At 38.0% G+C, this 15035-nt stretch overlaps 1 protein-coding gene across 1 annotated transcript in view; it reads left to right on the forward strand.

Annotated features, from left to right (window-relative positions):
- ARHGEF38 (Rho guanine nucleotide exchange factor 38) overlaps positions 1 to 15035 on the forward strand; it is a 125655-nt gene that overhangs the window by 105050 nt on the left and 5570 nt on the right. Inside the window, exons 10-13 of the mRNA XM_036911769.2 lie at positions 2761 to 3072; positions 10390 to 10533; positions 11330 to 11528; positions 11675 to 11934. Of these exons, the coding sequence (XP_036767664.2) occupies positions 2761 to 3072; positions 10390 to 10533; positions 11330 to 11528; positions 11675 to 11934 (915 nt within the window). The remainder of the gene's footprint in view (positions 1 to 2760; positions 3073 to 10389; positions 10534 to 11329; positions 11529 to 11674; positions 11935 to 15035) is intronic.

Here is a 15035-nt window from a genome sequence, read left to right on the forward strand (position 1 = left end):
CTATAGATGTCTATTAGGTCCATCTGTTCTAGTGTGTTGTTCAGTGCCTCTGTGTCCTTATTTATTTTCTGTCTGGTGGATCTGTCCTTTGGAGTGAGCGGTGTGTTAAAGTCTCCCAAAATGAACGCATACATTCTATTTCCTCCTTTAATTCTGTTAGTATTTGTTTCACATATATTGGTGCTCCTGTATTGGGTGCATATATGTTTATAATGGTTATATCCTCTTGTTGGACTGAGCCCTTTATCATTATGTAGTGTCCTTCTTTATCTCTTGTTACTTTCTTTGTTTTGAAGTCTATTTTGTCTGATACTAGTATTGCACTTTTTTCTCTCTGTTGTTTGCGTGAAATATCTTTTTCCATCCCTTGACTTTTAATCTGTGCATGTCTTTGGGTTTGAGGTGAGTTTCTTGTAAGCAGCATATAGATGGGTCTTGCTTTTTTATCCATTCTGTTACTCTGTGTCTTTTGATTGGTGCATTCAGTCCATTTACATTTAGGGTGATTATTGAAAGATATGTACTTATTGCCATTGCAGGCTTTAGATTCGTGGTTACCAAAGGTTCAAGGTTAGCTTCTTTACTACCTTACTGTCTATCTTAACTCGCTTATTGAGCTATTATAAACACAGTCTGATGTTTATTTCTCTCCCTTCTTATTCCTCCTCCTCCATTCTTCATATGTTGAGTGTTTTGTTCTGTGCTCTTTTTAAGAGTGCTCCCATCTACAGCAGTCCCTCTAAAATACCCTGTAGAGGTGGTTTGTGGGAGGCAAATTTCCTCAATGTTAGCTTGTCTGGGAATTGTTTAATCCCTCCTTCATATTTAAATGATAATCGTGCTGGATACAGTATCCTTGGTTCAAGGCCCTTCTGTTTCATTGCATTGAATATATCATGCCATTCTCTTCCGGCCTGTTAGGTTTCTGTTGAGAAGTCTGATGATAGCCTGATGGGTTTTCCTTTGTAGGTGACCTTTTTTTTTGTCTCTGGCTGCCTTTATTACTCTGTCCTTGTCCTTGTTCTTTGCCATTTTAATTATTATGTGTCTTGGTGTTGTCCTCTTTGGGTCTAGTCTGTTGGGAGTTCTTTGTGCCTCTGTAGTCTGAGCAACTATTTTCTCCCCCAGTTTGGGGAAGTTCTCAGCAGTTATTTCTTCAAAGACACTTTCTATCACTTTCTCTCTCTTCTTCTTCTTCTGGTACCCCTATAATGCAGATATTGTTCCTTTTGGATTGGTCACACAGTTCTCTTAATATTGTTTCATTCCTTGAGATCCTTTTATCTCTCTCTGCATCAGCTTCTATGCATTCCTGTTCTCTGGTTTCTATTCCATCAATGGCCTCTTGCATCTTATCCATTCTGCTTATAAATCCTTCCAGAGATTGTTTCATTTCTGTAATCTCCCTCCGGACTTCATCCCTTAGCTCTTGTATATTTCTCTGCATCTCCATCAACATGTTTATGATTTTTATTTTGAATTCTCTTTCAGGAAGACTGGTTAGGACTATGTCCTTCTCAGGGGTTGTGATTTTGGTCTGTATCAAATTTTTCTGCCTTTTCATGGCGATAGAGATAGTTTGCGGAGCTGGCACAAGTGATGGCTGGGAGAACATCCCTTCTTGTTGGTTTATGGCCTTCTTCTCCTGGGAGAACAGTGACCTCTAGTGGCTTGTGCTGGGCAGCTGCACGGAGATGGGACTTCTGATTCTTGCCGGCTGCTATGGAGTTTAGCTCCATGTTTGCTGTGGGCATGGCCTGCCTCTGGCTGCTGCTCCAATATGGCAGAGGCCCGTTGGAGATGAAACGGCCGGAAGGCTTTTTATCTCCATGAGGGGCCTCCGTGCTCCCTGCTGCCCAGGGGATTAGAGTGCCCAGAGTTCCCCAGGATTTCCAGGCGCTGGGCTAAGTGTCTCTGGATGCTTCTGTCCAGCTGTGGGGTCCCTGTCCCTTTAAGACTTCCAAGAAGCACTTGCTTTTCTTTGTTCCTGGGGTGCCAGCTGCAGGGACCTGCTCACAGGTCTTACTGTCCTGTTTCCCTAGTATCCAGGACCCCACGCACACACTGTGTCTGCGCTCTGGTGCAGATGGCTGGGGCTGGGTGTTTAGCAGTCCTGGGCTCCCTCTCCCTCTCCGCTCCGACTCCTCTCCTCCCCCTGGGAGGGGCGTTCGGGTCCTACCGGGCTGGGGCTTGTATCTTACCCCCTTCGTGAGGCGCTGGGTTCTTGCAGGTGTGGATGTGGTCTGGATGTTGTCCTGTGTCTTCTGGTCTCTATTTTAGGAATAGTTGTATTTGTTGTATTTTCAAAAATATAAGTGGTTTGGGGAGTAGATTTCTGCTGCTCTACTTATGCCGCCATCTTGGCTCCCTCTCTCCATTTGCACAGTCTTAACGTTCAAAGACTGGAGACTGCTCCCCACCCTGAGTCCTGGAGTAGCTCCAGTGGTGCTGGGATAAGAAAGCAGGGGGAGGGGAAAGTGTTGAAGCAGATGACCCCAAGGGTAGAGCCACTGGCTGTAAGAGAAAGGTGGGATGTATTTAGGTTGGCAAGTTTTAACATTGTGGTCTTCCTGCTCATGCTTCAGGTCCCATGTTAGAGTCTAGAGTCCCTGTTTGAAGTCCTTGAACAGGTTTCTCTAGACAAAATGATGTTGCATCCTCTTAAACTTGGCTAGATTCTTTTCTGTTTTCCTCTGTAAAAGTGCTGATAGACAGCACTGGTCATTCCTCTGCAACTGGATTGTTCTTCTCTTTTGGCAGGCAGCCCACTTACAGAGGTTCGTCCTGACGCCCCTGTCAGCCCTGCTGTCATTATTCCCAGGGCCTCAAAAGCTCATCCAGAAACGCTATGACAAGCTGCTGGACTACAACAGCCACCTAAGACGGGCAGCGGGAGATGAGTCCGACTTGGCTAAAAAGGAATATGAGGCCCTCAATGCCCAGCTTGTGGAGGAGCTCCAGGTGTTCAACCAGGCCGCTCGGAAGATTCTGTCCAACTGCCTGAGCAGTTTCCTCACCCTCCTCAGAGACCTGATGCTCGTGGCACAGCGGCTTTATTCCACAGAGGGGTCGGTAAGCACAGCCCCAGCCCCGGGCTACCTTGGCCTACAGGACCTCTGAGAATCCAGGCTCGTGGTAAACAGCCCTGGGCAGAGTGTGCACTCCGAGTGCGTGAGTGTGCCCGTGGGTCAGTAACTCCCTCTCATTTAGCCTCCCATTAGGATATGATTTTATAATTATTTTCTTAAAGAGAAAGAAATATATTTAAAACCTAATATCAATTTTAAAGAAATAGGTTGGTTTCTTTGCCCATCACTTCGATTAGCTCTCATTCAGCTGGTTTGATATTTAATGGACATTTGGAGGAAAATTAATTGTCCCTACTTTATTTTTAATATGTATTTAATTAACTTTTAACTTATCCTTTGACGTAAGGTGAGTTGAATAAACAGGTGTTACACTTATGTGGTTTGAAAGGCTAAACTTTTTAAAATTTGTAAGCAGTCTCATACAAACTCCTGTTTGCCATCCACCCCTCCCCCACCTCACCCCCATTGTTATTAGTTTATTTCTATCCATTTAGGGCTTCATGCCATTAAACATAAATGCAAATATATTTATCTCCATACATATATATATATTTTTTCCAACACAAAACTAGAATATTACAGCACTTTCTGCATCTTGCTAGTAACATCCTGGGGATGCATCTACGTCAGTACATGAGAGCTTCCTCATTTCTTTTACAGCTTTATGCTCATCTATGGCATAGCTGTACAGTAGTGAATATAAGCCCCCTATTATTTGGTTATGCAACTGACCCCACATCAATTTTGGAACATAGTCATCATTCCCAAAAGAAGCTCTGTACCAAGTGACTCCACATTTCCCTCCAGTCTCCCCAGCCCTAGGCAACCACCAATCCTCTTTCAGTCTCTACAGATTTGCCCATTTCATATACATAGAATTAAAAATATGTTATTCTTAGTGACTGGCTTCTTTCATTGAATATAATGTTTTCAAGTCACCAATAACATTCCATTGAATGGTTGTGCCACATTTTATTTATTCATTCATCAATTGATGGACATTTGAGTTATTTCCACTTTTTGGCTATTATGAAAAATGCTGCTATTAACAAGTTGTTAGTGGACCATATTTTCATTTCTCTTGACTAGATACCTGGGAATGGAATTGGTGGAACACATGATAAGTCTATGTTTAACCTTTTGAAAAACTGCCAGCCTATTTTCCCAAGTGTCTGCACTATTTTACGCTTTCAACAGGAATGATCGAAGATTCCAATTTTCTTACATCATGTCTTTTTTAGCATAGCCATCCTTATGGGTATGAAGTGAGATCTCATTGTGGTTTTGATTCTCTAATCAGTCCCATATTTTTAAACTTTTACAATTTAATTATAACTTATATACAGTAAGGTGCATCAGTCTGAAGTGTACACCTCAATGAATATTTACATGTATATACATCTGTGTAACCACCACCCAAATCTAGATATAAGCTCTTTCTAGTTCCACTTGAGTCACGCAAGACTACTCTCAGGCTGTAGTCCCTCAAAGCTAACCATTTTTCTGATCTGTACTATTACTACAGACTGTTTTACCTGGTTTGTATTTCATATAAATGGAATCATGATATGTATACTTTTGTGTATTAATCCATCCCTGTTGATGGATATTTGCACTATTTTCAGTCTTTTCCTATTACAAACAATGCCAGTCATTTGAGATGCAACTTTAGGGGAGATTTCCAGAAGTGGGAATCACTGGGTCAAAGGGTAAATGTGTATGTAATTTTGCCAGTATGGCCAGATTCCCTACTAAATGTTGTACCATTTTGGATTCCTACCTCCAACATCTGAGGAAGCTGGTTTCCTTTGATTTTTGCCCATATGATGACAGCTTTCAAGTGTAATTTTAATTTGTGATTTTCCAGTTATTAGTAGGATTGATTGAGAATCTTCCCACGTTTGACAGCTATTTCTATTTCTCTTCCCCTGAGCTAGCTGTTCAGGTCTTTTTGCTCCTCTACTGGGTTACTGGTCTTTTTTTTCTCAATTTCTTGAAGCAATATGTACACTAGGAGATGAGCTTTTTGTTTGAGACATAAATGAGAATTTTTTTTTCCAGTTTACCATTTGTATTTGGACTTGTTTGCGGTATTTTTATTTTGTCATGAAGAACTTTGTATTTTTTTAATGTAGTCAAATTTATTAATCTTTCATTTTATGATTTCTAGATTTTGAGTTATATTTAGAAAGGACTTCCGTGCTTCGAGGCTCCAAATGAATTCACCCATGTTCCCTCTAGTATATTTATGGTTCCTATTTTTTATCTCAATTTCTGATCTATATAGATTTTACCCTGATTCATAATATGAAATATGGATGCAATTTTTTTCCTAATTGCTATCCAGTTGCCCCAACACTATTTATTAAAAAGTTACTTGCTGTTGTTCTTAATATTTTCTCAATGGAAGTCACTCAATTTTCAATTTCTTTAGATAATTTCATTCTGAGGCTTATGAAGAGAGTCTTTGTGTGTCCTAAGTGGTCACGGAGGAAGGCAGGTTTGTAAGTTCACAGTAAAGTTGAGGTTTGGCAGGAATTAACAAATCCTGCAAAGAAAAGATATGTTCCTTTAGTTATCTTTGATTCCCACGTTGAATCATAGAATTTCTAAAGATGTCTTCAGTTTCTCTTTTGTATTATCTAAGTATCTTTCACATTATAGTCCATAATAGAACAGAAGCAAAGAATACCTAGTTTTTGAGAAATTACTAATGCCCTAAAGTAGAAAGCATTTTGGAGAAATTTATCCTCAATAAACTGATTTCATTATATATTTTATATGTTTTTTATGTATCTTTAAATTTTTTTATTTTGAGATAATTATAGATTCATGCGCAGTTATAAGAAATAATACAGAGACACCATATACCCTTCACAGAATTTTTGCAATGGTAACATCTAGTTTAACTGTATATTTCTGAAAGACAGAATTGAATAGTGGTTGGAGAACAGACTCTGACGCCAGAATGACTTGTTCTGAATCCACTCATCACTATACTACCTTGGGAAAATTAATTTATCTCTGTGTCTCAATTTTATCATATGAAGAAAATGGGGATAATAAAGGTATACAATTAAAAAAAATTTCTAATTGTAAAACAAGTACAATTTATCATCCTAACTGTACAGTTTTAGAAGGGACAGCTCTAACTGTACAGTTCAGTAGTGTTAAGTATATTCACATTACTGTGCAACAGATATCCAGAACATTTTCATCTTGCAAAATTGAAACTATGTACTCATTAAACAGTTCCCAACTCCCCACCTCCCCCCACACCCTGGCAAACAACATACTATTTTCTGTTTCTATGAATTTGGCTACTTTATATATCTCATATAAGTAGTATCATACAGTATTTGCCTTTTTTGTGACTGGCTTATTTTACTTAGCATAATATCCTCAAGGTTCATCCATGTTGTAGAATGTGATAGGATTGCTTCCTTTTTAGGCCTGGATGATACGCCATTGTATGTATGTACCACAGTTTCTTTATCCATTTATCAATCAATGGACATTTTGATTACTTCTACCTCATGGCAATTGTGAATAATGCTTCTATGAACATGAGTATGCACATTTCTCTTAGACATCCTGCTTTCAATTCATTTGGATATATACAAAGATGTAGGATAAGCTAGATCATATGGCAATTCCATATTTAATTTTTTGAGGGATCCAAAGCTCTGTTTTTATTTTTATCAGAATTGTGAGTGCACATGATTTAAAGATTTTTAATTTTATTAGTTATATGTACACATGATATTTAAAGGTTCAGTTAAGAGAAAAAATTGTCTCTCATTCATTTTTCCCCATTCTATTTCCTCTTTTAGATTATTCTTTTGGTATTTACCTTAATTCTTAAAAATAATACTCTTGTGTTGCCATTTCATTGTTTTTCAATTTTAGGCATAATTTGTTCCACTATGAGAAATGAAAATTTAACTGTCTCTTCTCTCTCTGCCCCCACAACATATATAGTCACATACATTCTATTTCCTTGCCAATACAGTAGTATCATATATTTGGCTGAGTTCATATTCAGCATTTAAACTATTTGACTAGTTTATTAGTCATGATGCCAATAAGAAAAACATAGCACCCTCAATTGAACATTTGAAGAAAATTTTTAATAAAGAGACTATTTTCAAAAATGTGAGTATGGCGTAGGGAAACCTTAAGAATCATGCACTCCCCCAGGGCTCATAAAACAAAGGAGACACAACACCTATGATTGACGGGACAAGAGGAAGGTGTGGTTACAGGGCTGTGTAAAAAGAGGTAAGCGGAGAGGGTTACCTGACAGAAGCTGTGGCTATCTGTCAGTCCCATAGAAAGGAAACTTAGGAAATAAATATCCTTATCTCACTTTACTCCCTCACTCTGCTTTCATATGGGTGCTTCTCATTGATGAAACCCATCTGGAAGCTGGAGAGCACAAGGAAGCCATTGATCCATTCCACACAGATCAGCCTCCCAGAGCACAGAGCAGGATGGAAAAGGAAAGAGGATGAATGTGAAGAAGCAAACACAAGATGCTCAGCACACGAAGTAAATGCTGCATAAAATTCAAGCATATAGTGCTATGATTAATTTTTCTTTCATGCATAATTTCTTGTTTTCCCTGAAGTTAGTAACTGTGTTTCCTTTTATCACTAGCTTAACTTTCATTTGCCCTAACTTTATCTGCTAACTGACTAAATCACCTCTTAAGACATTCAGATGCATGAGGTATTCTACTAATTGTGTTTCTCGGAGAAATCTGTCAGAGCTTTCTGACCCCCTCCAATCTGAACTGGTTATCCTTTTTATCTGGTAACTAACTAATCCTGGGATTACATGTCATCATCATTCTGGGGAGTCCCTTCACCTCTGTTCTGTGTGAGACCTCACATTTCCTTATCCCCTGTTGACTTCTTTTTTGCTTTATGCCTTTATTTGGGTAGGCATATTTTTGAGAGGCTTCTTGAGAAAGGACAATTGGAAAGTTAATATTTTGACACTTGAATATCAGAAAATGTCTTTATATACTATCTCATTTAATTGATAATTTGTTCTGTGTAGAATTCTAAGTTGCTTTCCTGAATTTGAAGGCATTCTATTGTTTCATTGTCTTCTAGCTTCCCCTGTTTGTTGAGAACTCTGATGTCTGTTCTGATTCTTTTTTCTTTTAATTGAAATATCATTGATATACAATCTTATATTGGTTTCAAATATACAACACAGTGGCTTAACAGTTACCCATATTATTAAATCCTCATCCTTACTAGTGCTGTTATTACCTGTCAACATAGAAAAGATGTTACAGAATCAGTGTCTATATTCTCTGTGCTGTACTGCTATCCTGGTGACCAAATTATGATTGAGAATTTCTGTGTCCCTTTATCCTCCTCACCCTTCTTACCCACACACCCCAACCCCTCCCCGGTGGTAACCACCAGTCATTTCTCAGTGTCTACATCCCCCATCCTGTCCCATTCTAAGATTATAGAATTTTCTTATTGTCCCAAGCAGTTTGAAACTTAGTAATGATGTGCCTTGGGGTATTGGACACTTGGTGGGAAAATTTCAACTTGAAAACTGGTCTTCTGCTTCCAGAAACTTTCTTTGACTGTATCATTAATGATTTTTCTCTCTGTTTTCTCTTTTTGAACCTCCTGGGTTGTTCCTCTAATTTTGTTATTTTTTTCCCACTTAATCTTTTCTTTATTACTTTGCTCTACTTTCTAAGGTATTTTCCTAACTTAATTTTCAGGCTCATCTTTTGATGTATTTTTATTTCTGTTTTCATAATTCTAACTTTCAAAGTCCTTTTTTCTTTCTTAAAATTAAGACATTGCTTTTCTTTTTATCAGATGCTTTTTTTTTATATTAGAGCCATGCATTGGATGTCTGATATACTTGATAATCCACCACTAAAGAGATTAAGATAGAGAACTGAGGAATAACTGGCAACATTGAGCATGTAGGTAGGAGTTGAAAACTATGAGCTTCACTGTTGTATAGAGTAATCTGACTGTCAATCATTTGGGAACACTTGACAATAGCATCTTCAGATCTTTCCTCTTGGGTTGGTCAAAATCTCCAAAGATGATTCTTCAAATCTTCATACTACAGAGTAATGGTTGACTGTTAGATCTGGCTAGGGAGGGTCCTGTCTCTGGGTCCAGTGTACATCCACTCATTTAGTTACCCTCTTGCTAAAATGGGTCCCCTTGCCCTTATTTGTGTCTAATGTCCCCAGTCTAGAGACTTTCTGTTTTACCATTTGCAAAGAAGAAATCTTCATTCTCTGCCAAGGTAGGGGAGAGGCAATCACCAGCTTCACTGAAATGTAGAAAGAATCTGGGAATCCAACTGCTTCAAAAATAGTTTCAGCCTCTATAACTGCTTAACAAATAACCCTGAAGATGGTGAGAGGAACCAACCAATAGTCACTTAGTATTATTGTCTCTCATGGTCCTGGGAGTTCGCGGGCTCAGGACAGTCACTCTAAGAGTCTCTCAGGAGGTTGCAGTCAGATAACAGCAGGGGCTAGAGTTGTCTCAAAGACTTTCTCAGGCCCGTATCTGAGGTTAATGATGGGATGATGGAAGACTCAGACAGCTGGGGGCTACTTCAGTTGTTCCCCCTCTCTCTGGTCTTTGGACATGGTCTTTTCATATGGTTGTCACAATGCAGCTGGACTTCTTCCATGGCTACTAGAGCCTCTCAGAGTGAGTGTCCCAAGCAAAACCCACAGAAACAGCGTGGTCTTTTTTCAGTCTGATCTTGAAAACCAGACAGCATCACTTCTACTTTTCTATTCATTCCAGTATCTATTCACTGAGACAATCCTAAAATTCTACCCAGTTTTGAGGGGAGGGGACATAGATGTCACCTCTTGATGGGAAGCTTGTCAAAGAATTTGCTGATTTGTTTTAAAACCATCACAGGCTCTTAACCAGTGTTTCTTGTTTTAGCCTCTTTCCCCTTCACAACTATCCCACCTTAATATGGAGGTGACTGATGCTATCAATACCTGAGCTTTTCTTCCAAATTTTTATTGATGTTTTTCTCTCATCGGTTCTCCTTTTATTGAGGCTTGCTTGAACCTTTAAAAAAATGATTCCTATCATTTTAGTGGAGTTTCTGGAGACAGCAAATTTAGACCATTTTTATCTAGAAATCCTAATAGTGACCTAATTTTACACTGTGGTGCTAACACTTTCACAACTGTCCATCACAACTCTACTAAATTTGATACCTACTATGGTTAAGTAGTAGTCCAGGAACAATGTCATATCATTTCTATCTATAGGTACCACTTTTGGCTTCAAGCATCTCTGAAATTCAGAATCAAGTTTTAGAAGAGGTTCAAAATCTGAATTTTGTAAAGGACAACAGTGTCACCTTTATTGAGAGGAAACTTAGTTTTGAAAAGAAGAAGCCTGTGCAAATTCTGGTGAGTATGGTAGGATTCATGACAATGGTGACAATCACTTTGTCTTGTTCAAATCATAGTAATTATTTTCCATCACTTATAGCATTCTAGTATCCTCTAACTTATCTACATATTATATATAGAATTTCTTGTCTATTTCTACGTACTATACTATGAGCTCTGTAAAGTCATAGATTTTTATCTGTTTTGTATGTGATGTAGTCCAAGCTCTTAAAATAGTCTCCAGATAGGCACTCTATAAATATCTGTTGAATGAATGGAATTTTATAGAGCAAAATCACACAGTTCAACCCTTTCATTTTTCTAGCTAAGGAATTCCATGTTTCAGAGATCAAGTGGCTTTCTCAAAGTCAGTAGTGTCAGGGCTGGGATGGGGTCCAGGTCTCTTAACTCCTGCCTAGTTTACTGATATTATTTCCCAGGAAAAGACATGCACATGTCTTTTTACTTAATTCAATATTATTTATCAACTGCTTAATATGCAAGGGAACATCTACAGTATGGCAAAGAAAAAGTATTCCATCAAAGAGGGATTAGAACCTCTGCCTTTGTATTCTCAGTTGAATTTTCTTTCTTCTCTACAACACTGCCCTCATGTGCTAACTAGAGAATTTTCCACTGCATAATTCAGTTGAATACTTCACAATAACAACCAGACCTATTCAACACTGAAAAAATCCCAAATCAATGTATGGATGCAACATTTAAAAACTCTCCAGAGAAGAAATATTTGCCAGCTCAGTGAGGATTTTATTATACATCTATCTAAACAAAAATTTTTCCTTACTTCTCCCAGCCAGAAGTGCCACGTCAAACTGACATTCACCGCTCCAAACTTCTATCCACATACAGTTCAGAGGAACTCTATCAAGCTAAGCGCAAGTGCAATGCCACACAAGAATATGACATCAATCTTCTGGAAGGGGAGTTGGTGGCTGTGATGGAACAGAAAGATCCACTGGGGAGTACAAGCAGGTGGCTTGTTGATACAGGAAGTAAGTTTTTTGCATAAGATGCACGGTACTACCTGCTCTTTTCAAGTTGAGATTTTCCCAGGGGCCTCTGTGCCTTTTTCTGAACACAAATGTTTGGAAAGAGTACCTAACAATCTTGTTTCTTCTTTCCTTTTATTTCTTACCAGTTATAAAAGGATATGTTTATTCCTGCTTCCTAAAACCCTACAATCCAGCAAAAGTGCAGAAGGAGGATGCTGAGAACAGGTTCTGTGATGATGATTTTGATAACATCAGCCTCTTTGTGTCTTCACGGCCAGCTAGCGACAGTGTACCAGGCACCCCAGAGGGTAGCGTAAGTGATAGCAGCTCATCTCTTAGTGGCGCATATGGGAAGTTTGAAACAAATGGCACTGATGTTGACAGTTTTCAAGAGGTAGATGAACAGGTAAGAATTTGAACCTTGATACAAAAATGCTTGGTTGTCCAAATCATAAAAGACATTCTTCCAACAGTGCTCTCTCTTACTGTGAGACATGGTGGGGGAGTGTCAGTTCAACATCAGGGAGACCTACCTCTATTGACACGTACTCTCCATGCACTTTTTGCAAGGAATATTATTTTCTGAGCCTGCTACCTCAAATGAGGAAAACAGGATAGTAATTCCTACTGTGCAGAGTTGATGTGAGGATTGGAGAGTTGTGTATATGTAGAGTACCCAGCATAGAGTAGACAATAAATAGTAGCTGCTGTTATTATTACCCAGCTGTATATGTGCTTGGAGGGATGCAAAGATGGTCTCTTTATCCTCCCCCATCAGAGGAAAACAGTTCAGTATTGAACAGACTGCCTCCATCAGTACCATGTGGAAAAGTGTTCACGATTCCTCTAAAAGCAGTATCTTCATTGAGCTATGTGGTAATTAATTATATTTAATCTCTTGTATTATCCCATATACTATATAATGAAACCTTTAAGAACTACCTTTTCCATAATGCACTAGTGCAAAGGCTAGTGGATGATCCTTTCACAAAATGGTAAGTTAATGAAAATGTAGGGTTCCTTTTCATTCCTTCAGAAACTTTTAATACATTTAACTGTTGATCTCCAAGCTGTGACCAACTGGTTCTTTTTTTTAACTTGATTTTTCCTTTAGAGGTTTTTTATTAATTAATTTAAATATCATTTTTAATAAGGGATACTTTTATAAATATAATATTTTTATTTATATATAAATATATGTATATATTTATATTGTTTATAAATATTGTATATTTATATAATACATATAATTGATATATATTAATAATTAATATATTATTATTACTATAGTAATAACTTTTTTACATGCTAATTGTGAAAAGTTAGAATAGGTGGAAAGATACACATAAATTTAAAGTAAAGGTCTTTATTTCCTTCTCCCCCAGTCCTACTCTTCAGAGATAATATTAGAGCATATCTCTCCAAACACTGTCTGCATATACAAACACATGTATTCATGCAAGTGATAACATGTATCATATGTATCATGTTACATAATTTTTTTATCACTACCAAAAAATCTACCTTCTTCCTTAAAAAATTCTGCATGTTATTTTTTTTGTTGATATCTTATAATTATGTAACTACTACCTTAATAATAAGCATTTAGAATACTTGGGATCATTAAAAGTTTCAAATAATATTTCAGGCAAGATCCTTGTGTTCATCTATTTTTGTGCACTTATATAAGTATATATGTAGGGCAAATTCCTAAAAATACTAGAGGGCCAAAGAGTGTGTGTGTATATATTCATATATATATATATGTATATATAACATATATATACATATGTATAAGTATATATATATGTAGAATATAAATATATATATATTAAGTCTTGATAGACATTGCAATACTTCTCTTCAAAAATATCTATTTAGTTTCTTTCATCAATGATAAATTGATTGCTGTCCAATTCATGATGAATTATTTTCTAAAAACATCTTTATTAAGGTCTTAATATTTTTTTTTACATGCCATAAAGTCCATCCATTTTAGCTGTATAGTTCAGTGACTTTTAATAGATTTACAGAGTTGTGCAACTATCACCCCAATCCAATTTTGGGACATTTCCTTCACCCCCAAAATCCTTTGTACCCATTTGCAGTCATCCCATTTTCCCACTTAGTAAAGTCACCAATTTACTTTCTCTCTCCCTAGATTTGCCTTTTTCTGTATATTTCTCATCAATGTAATCATACAGTAAGTAGTGTTTTGCAGCTGGCTTCTTTAACATTTTTGAGGTTCATCTATGTTGTAGGATATTTATGTAGTTTGTTGTTTTTTATTGCCTAATAGTATTTCATTCTATGGATATACCATATTTTGCTTATCCTTTCACCAGTTGAGAGACATTTTGGGTAATTTCTATTATAGATAATGTTGTTATACCTTGTGTATAAATCTTTGTGAGAATTTATTTTTTTTGAGAGATCTTAGGAGTAGAATTGCTTGCTGGTATGATAAACTTATGTTTAATTTTTTAAGAAACTGCCAAACTGTTTTTCAAAGTGGCTGCACCATTTTGCATACCCACCAGCAATGTATGAGGGCTGCGAGTTGCAGTTTCTCCACGTCCTCACCTATCGTCTGTCTATTTTATTATTCCTATCCTAGTGGGTGTGAAGTGACATCTCACTGTAACATCAGCTGAAACCTGTACTGGCTTAATGGGATGCCACACTAAGTCACCATTTCTTTCCCTATCCTTTCCTACTGTGGCCACAATTCTTCTATTGCTTTCTTCCAGAATTGCAGTAGCATGTTGCCCAGGGGGTATTGTAGGCTATACTCTAGTGTTATTGATGGTTGTAGTGGACAAGGACTGGTGAATGGATAACCTTGGCCTATACCTGATATTCAGATGGCATCATTGGGGTCTAAAAATCAGTCACAAATAGGCAAGTTCAGGCTGACTTAAGACTAGTGGCTCTGTGATTTTTACACTAAAGCAGAGTTTTTAACCTGGGCTCCAAGAATCAAAGGAGTCTGTGAATGGTCTTTGGGAAGATTCCTGAATCCCCTCAAATCTGTTGGGAGTTTTCTGCTTATGTGCATAACTATAGGATGAGAAATACAAAGCTTTCAACAGGCTTTAAAAGGTTAGAAGCCATTGCTCTAGAGGCTCAACTTACTTATCCATTCTCCCACCCAATAAAAAAGTTACTGGATAAAGAGCCTCCAACAATTTCTAGAATGGCTCTAGTGGGTAAGTGTGGATAAAATGAGAGTTCCTGTGGCCAGGATTCTCACCTGGCCCTGGTTAACTAGCTCACTGCACACCTGTGGGCAATATATGGCTGTTGACTCTATACAAAGAGCTCTGCCCAGTGCTCTGGGCGTGACACAGTGGCAGTGCAGCAAGGCTACAGGAGAGCAGAGCAGAGGCTGGAGTGGTGACAGCACCGAGGACAGAGGCCCAGAGGATGGCTGTGCAGGCAGAGAGGTCCAGAGGACAACTGTGTGGACAGAGGGGCCCAGAGGATGGCTGTGTAGACAGAGGGGCC

This window comes from Manis pentadactyla, chromosome 5, assembly GCF_030020395.1.
Source record: "Manis pentadactyla isolate mManPen7 chromosome 5, mManPen7.hap1, whole genome shotgun sequence".
Classification (NCBI taxonomy): domain Eukaryota; kingdom Metazoa; phylum Chordata; class Mammalia; order Pholidota; family Manidae; genus Manis; species Manis pentadactyla.